The sequence below is a fragment of the Diceros bicornis genome, chromosome 12 (genome assembly GCF_020826845.1).
Source record: "Diceros bicornis minor isolate mBicDic1 chromosome 12, mDicBic1.mat.cur, whole genome shotgun sequence".
Taxonomy (NCBI): domain Eukaryota; kingdom Metazoa; phylum Chordata; class Mammalia; order Perissodactyla; family Rhinocerotidae; genus Diceros; species Diceros bicornis.
This window is the reverse complement of record NC_080751.1, coordinates 23,767,943-23,773,942: the sequence shown is the minus strand read 5'-3', so window position 1 is coordinate 23,773,942 and position 6,000 is coordinate 23,767,943. Positions and strand designations below refer to the sequence as shown.

At 45.1% G+C, this 6,000-nt stretch overlaps 1 protein-coding gene across 3 annotated transcripts in view; it reads left to right on the top strand.

The window, feature by feature from the left end:
* Positions 1-462: 462 nt before the first annotated feature.
* Positions 463-6,000, top strand: part of UGP2 (UDP-glucose pyrophosphorylase 2) — a 51,933-nt gene continuing 46,395 nt past the window's right edge. Inside the window, exon 1 of one of the 3 annotated variants that reach the window (XM_058551106.1) lies at positions 463-644. Coding sequence is in view for 2 of the 3 variants with exons in the window: in XM_058551104.1 (XP_058407087.1) it covers positions 752-794 (43 nt within the window). In the remaining variant the exon portion in view is untranslated. Of the gene's footprint in view, positions 645-719; positions 795-1,552; positions 1,646-6,000 lie in introns of those variants that run through there. The other 2 variants (XM_058551104.1, XM_058551105.1) reach the window with 2 other exon arrangements.

Below are 6,000 nucleotides of genomic sequence, written 5' to 3'. Positions count from 1 at the left end.
TGGGCTCTCTCGGGGTAGTTGCTGTGCTGTGCTCTGGCTCTATCCGCCAGACGACACCTATCTTGAGTCTCTGGTTGGTACAAGGGAACATTTTTACGGACTGCAAATAACTACTCGTGCTTCAGATTCCCTCCCTCGCTGAAGCATCTGGAGAAGGCCGGGAGTTTTACTGGTGAAACACCCCTCGCCCCGCCGCCGCCTGTACAGCTCCCACGCGCGGGATCCCAGGATTGGGCTCCGCGCCCACCTCCACTGGGCTCCCTCGGGCCGCGGACACCCCGCCCCCTGACACCTCCGCGCGTCTCATTGGCCAGGCTCTGCGTCCGCCTCCGCTCCTGACTGGCGGCTGCTCCTGTCGATCTGCGCGCAGGGACATTTCCGCATTGAAGGGGGCTGCTCCAAATGGGGGGAGGGGAACTGTTTAGGAGAAGTAGGGGGTTCTGGGTGTCGAGAGGCTGCAGCGGGGAGGGCGGAGAGGGTCAGCAGCTGGGCTGCGACCGTTGACGAGGGGCTCAAGGTGTCCATGTGTGAGGGGAGGTGGGGGAGAGAAGGGTGCTTCAGAGGTGACATTCAGCCTGCGAGCCTTCTTCCTGGGGCGCCATAAACGCCCCCAATTTCCCAGCTGCTAAAGGAAGAGGAAGAAGGTGGGTCTCGGTGGCGTTTTGGGGAGGGGCTGGGGTGAGCTTCCTACGACTCTCTAGGTGGGTGTTTCCCTCTCTGAAATGTATAGAGCCCCTAGCCCCGACCCGCGATGTGGCCCCGGAGGCCGAATTTGGGGATCGGAAGAGCGCAGGGTAGGAGGAACTAGAATGTGTGAGGGTAGGGTCGGGGCTCTCCCGGCTCCTGTGCCTGGCACTCGGGTCTGCACACGGGTTCTCCCCTCGCGGATGGCCCCTCGGCGTCCGCAGCGGGGGAGGGGCGATGGAGCCTTCGGCCCCTCCAGAGAAAAAGCGGCGGCAGCGTTCCGCCGCTCACAGCCGGAAGGCGGGGAGCTGCAGGCCCCGGCCCGCCCAAGCGCGGAATTCTTAGCGTCTCCAAGTCCAGGATATTTATGGGCTGGTAAAAATGGTTGCATTGCCCTTCTTTGTCAGCCTCACCCGCCTCCTCAACCCCTGCTTGGGCGGGGGCCAGTGTTGACCAGTGTCTCCCGGGGAACCGGCCGAAGGCTGGACGGCAGCGAGGGAAGGGGGAGCCAGGGTGCGGCCCGCCAGTGCCTGCTGCGGTCCAGCCTCGGAGGGCGTGGGGAGGGGGCGGTGAAATAGCCGCTGTAGATCCGCCTCTTTCATTGATGAAATTTAAGTTCGTGTGATTTTACCTTTTCCGGGAGTCTCCAGCGGGCCCTCATCTGTGTCGGGAGCGCAGTGTAGGCAGGAGTTCCAAGCAGACTCAGTCACACCAAGTTTCTGTCTTTTGGAAGTGGGAGAGGTTTTCCTGGGTGTATTTTTTTTTTTTTTTGAGGCAGTTTTAATTGCTTTGAATAAATACTCCCTTAAGTGGCTAAACATAGGAAGAAGAGAAAGAACACGTCGGTTGTTAAAGCTAGGGAGAAGAGAGACCTGCCCTATAGGTTGACTCCCAGAAATTAAAATATATATATAAGCCAGAGTATTTTAATAAATCCCTAAAATGTCGAGATTTGTACAAGGTAAGACACGCTTCTTATCTCCTGGGTTGTTTCAGCCGAATTTGGGTACTGGCAGTCGGGAGGTCGGTGGGTGGTTTGGAAGTGGAAATGTTCATTTGAGATACTATTTGCGAAACCCTTTTCGTTAAATTGACATTTGAGCTGCCGGATTGGTGTTTCAGCTACGTATAATTTATACCCCTGCGCTCTGCTAGGTTTAATTCTGCCTCCCTGCAGTCAGGTTAGTAGTACTCTGGCTCCCCGGGATAGTGGCTATAAATGAAGATAAACAGGGTTTTGGCTGCTAGTTAATTCTTGTTCTCTTTTACTGGTCGAAGTCAAGGTAACTGTGCGTGCGCAGACGGGAAGGGGAACTGGGAGGGCTGAGGGAAGGCGGGTGGGTTTAGCCAGGACTGTTGGGGAAGCTTTAGTGTTCTCAGCTTCTACGCTGTCTGTGTGTACGTGGTTTGAGTCTCAGATTCATTTATTGCGAAACCGGGAGTAGCTCGTAGAAGCTGGAGGTCATTTCGGCAGGAGAAATGACTTTGCTCCATTGCTGTGTTTTATTTTTTTTCCTTCTTTGAAATCTGGAAAGATTATTAAGATTTCTTTGAAATTTGAAAATTGCTCTCTAAATTCTACATGTGTATTGAAAAAGAGCTAAGGAATGCGTCTCCACTGACTTAAGCAGTAACATTGCATGTATGTGTGTGTACGTTGTACACATTGAAATTGTTGCTACCTTAAGCCTCTGTCACCAATTTCTAGCATAGAGTTTGCCGTCTGGTATGCAAGTAAACCCTTTTCTTGCAGACCCCAGAGTGTGAAAGCTTCAGCCATCTCGCTGAACACACAGCTAGTAAAGTTCACAACCACTTAATGTGACTCTCAATAGATGTAGACGTACCTTAAAAAAAAATTGTGTCAGTAATGGCCATCATTTGACCCTTGGAATAAAAATGCCCCAGTAAGTTTTACATCACTTTATTAACTCTTCTTTGAGTTTTGTATAATAGATTGAAGTAAGAGAATTTGACTGCCTGTCTTGTTATGGAAACAGATGGGACACTTATACCTATCTTTAGCACTAAGCTCAGAAATGTCACTTGTCATTAGACTTTCAAATCAATGTTATACCTTATATGTGGTGAGAGATGCTTCTTATGTTCTGATTGAATAAATGTCTTAGTCAAGAATAGAAAGGCAGAGGTAACGGGTAGAAATTTGCTGGTTGTGTACAGCAACAACAAAATTTAATGACCAGAAAGCCAGTATTTTGCAAGAATACGCTAGGGAAAAGTGGACAAGTCACTTCTCTTTAAAAGTTAAGAATGTTAGTTAAACTCCAGGTGTTCCTTGTAGTTATGCTTTAGAATAGCTTGCGGAGGTGGTGTGCTTTGACTGACTTCACAGCCTTTTCTGTTAATGGGTAACTGTCTTAGGGAGATCCTAAATCAAGTGGCAATGCCTAAGAGTTGCTGTGAATGTTGTCATTCCCTTGTCATCTGCTTTTTAAAAAAATAAGCTTTTTACCTTGGAATACTTTTGGATTTATAGAAAAGTTGCACCTTTGTCAAAACTGAGAAATTATCCTAGATACATTACTATTAACTGAACTACAGACTTATTCAGGCGACTGTTCCGTGATTCAATCCAATATAGCATTTAGTTGCCATCCACTTTTGGTTTAAATGGTAGTTTTCCTTTTAAATTGGCAGTTTGGCACAAAAATGACACCTCTCTCTCCCCAAATTTAACGTGATTGTGCTCCTGTTTATCATTGTTTAAATTTTGTACAAACTTCTCCTTTAAGCTTTACAAGAGCCTTGAGAGGTAGCAGATTTTTATCATGACCTTATAGCTGAAAAATTTTAAAGTATCTTGTCCAAAGTTCACAGCTAGTAAGCACTGAAATTCTTATACAAATATGTCTAAAACCTTTCTCCTTTGCAATACCTTTTGTTGCCTCTTACATTAAAAACTTATGTAAATGGCTTGTTTCTCTAACTAGACTGTCAGTTCCCTGTGGGCAAAGATTATTATATCCCTGGGGGATATACAGTGTCTAGAAGTGGTGGATGCTCTAAAAGAATTTGTCGTGAATGGCAAGTGAGAAACTCATAACTTTCCCTGTTACTTTTTAGTAGGTTAGCCTACATTTTGGTTTTTTTTTTTTTTTTAATAACCCCTCTTAGATTACATCAGTTGAGAAAGATAAAAAGGTATGGACTTAGGTTTGAATCCTGTTACTAAAAGGTGATCGTAGACACGCAACTATTCTGAACTTCAGTTTCTGCTTATATAAACATTGGGTATTAATACTTATGCCACAGGGTTATTGAGAAGCTGAAATGAGATGAATTATGTGAATACTAGTCACATATTAGATGGCCAGCAATTTTTACTTTTCTTTCTTAAAATGCTGGTGGCCTTTCAAACAGCATTGCCACCATAAGTATAACCACATGTCAGCAACAGAAATAAACAGAAACGGGGCAGGTATGACCGTTCTTTATTCTCTATTCTAAGTTTGGTATTCAGGCCTCCAGTATTTGGGAATTGATGTGTTAAAAAAAAGTGTGGGGGTGGGGGGGAGCTTGAACGGTGATGTGAATACATAGTTGGTGCCAGTTTGTTTCTTTTTTTTTTTTGCTGAGGAAGATTCACCCTGAGCTAACATCTTGCCAACTTTCCTCCTTTTTTTTTGCTTGAGGAAGATTAGCCCTGAGCTAACATCTGTGCCAGTCTTCCTCTGTTTTGTATGTGGGTCACAGCAGCAGCATGGCTGACAAGTGGCGTAGGTCTGCACCTGGAATCTGAACCCGAGCCCTGGGGCCGCTGAAGTGGAGCAGTCGGAACTTAACCACTATGCCACTGGGCTGGCCCCAGGTGCTAGTTTTTGTTTCAGCCCAGTCAACAACATTTTTGAGTGCTTACAGTGTGCAGTGCTCTGTACTGGGATTTCTCCTGAAACTCGTATGGTGGGCACTTGAAATTTAGAAGACCTGGGAATTATACCTGTGTTATGTACACATGATTTTTAATATCCTGGAACTTGGCGTTGCTTGTTTTTTAATATCCTGGATCTTGGGGGATGCACTTTGCTTGCATCTCTTCCCCCCAATCTAGGCAATGTGCTTTATAGGAAAGCTGGGCATCTCTGTTCTCAAGCACTTTGACCATAAGTTATTAGGTAGAAATGTTCAATTAATAAAAATATGTAACGTCGATAGGAGAGTCCTCAGTATATATTCCTTGGCCAAAAGAAGGTTCAGCTTTCTTTGGGCATCTCCCAAGTCTATGTTCCTCAGGCGCTTAAGATTCCTTCTCATAGGAAGACTCTTGTTTACTGGATCTAGGGCGCAATCCCCTAGCTGTGTGTATTCTGCTCTCAGGTCACCTTCTGCCTGCCAGTGAAATTACTTCTCCATTTGCTAGTTTTCTCCATCACAGGGGTTGTTGCACCCCCAATTATTCTAAATAAATGTGAATAGCAGCTCAGAGGGGATACCTCCTTGTCCCAGTTGGAGGTGCTAGGGGTAATCAGCAGGTGTGACTTTTTGCCAGGTTGTCAATGGATGCCAGTTGGGATTTTGCTTTTTAAAAGTTCTGAGAGCTATGGGGTAGTTTCCCTACATGATTTGAAACTTATAAATGGTGCAGAGACTATTGTCATCTAGCCAGCTAAGGCCATGTTATGTGTTTATACTGTAATATTAGAGGAACTTTTTTTGAACGGTTTTTAATAGGGCATTATCTATCTAAATTATATAAAAATGTCCCTTAATGTTCTTAAATTGAGGTGCTTTCTTATATTTCAGGGGAAGCCATTTGAGTACCTCTGTGTCACTTATAAAATATTTAAGGCCTGTCAACTTTCCCATTTGTTGGAATTCTCTTTTTATGACTTTTTTGGTGATTCCTGTTTGGTAGATGGCAGCTAGCCAAGGAAGATTAGCTGAGCTAATTATAACTGGGGGGTCTCAGATGAATGCAGGGATGAGAAGCATTCTGAGGCCTGGTTCTTCTCAAATCCCAAGACCAAATTTAGCCTGCTGCTGATTATTTAGATGACTAGGGTGCTTTTAGCGCAGGGGGATTGTGGCATAGATTTGAGGCAGGACCAGAGGCAGGACTAGAGGGGGCAAAGCAATGACTAAGGCACACTCCTCGTTTTTTGAAGATGTGGCTTAGGATTCATTATGTTGCTAGAGAGAGGGATTTAGTTAAATTCAAAGTCACGGTTATAAATGAAAAATTAAACGCAAAGAGTTGAGCTGATGAAAACTTTATTTTCCTACATGGACCTTGTAATCTCTGGTTAAATTGCCTTTGTTCTTGATAACTGGGTCTTTCTTCTAGTAAGATGGATGATT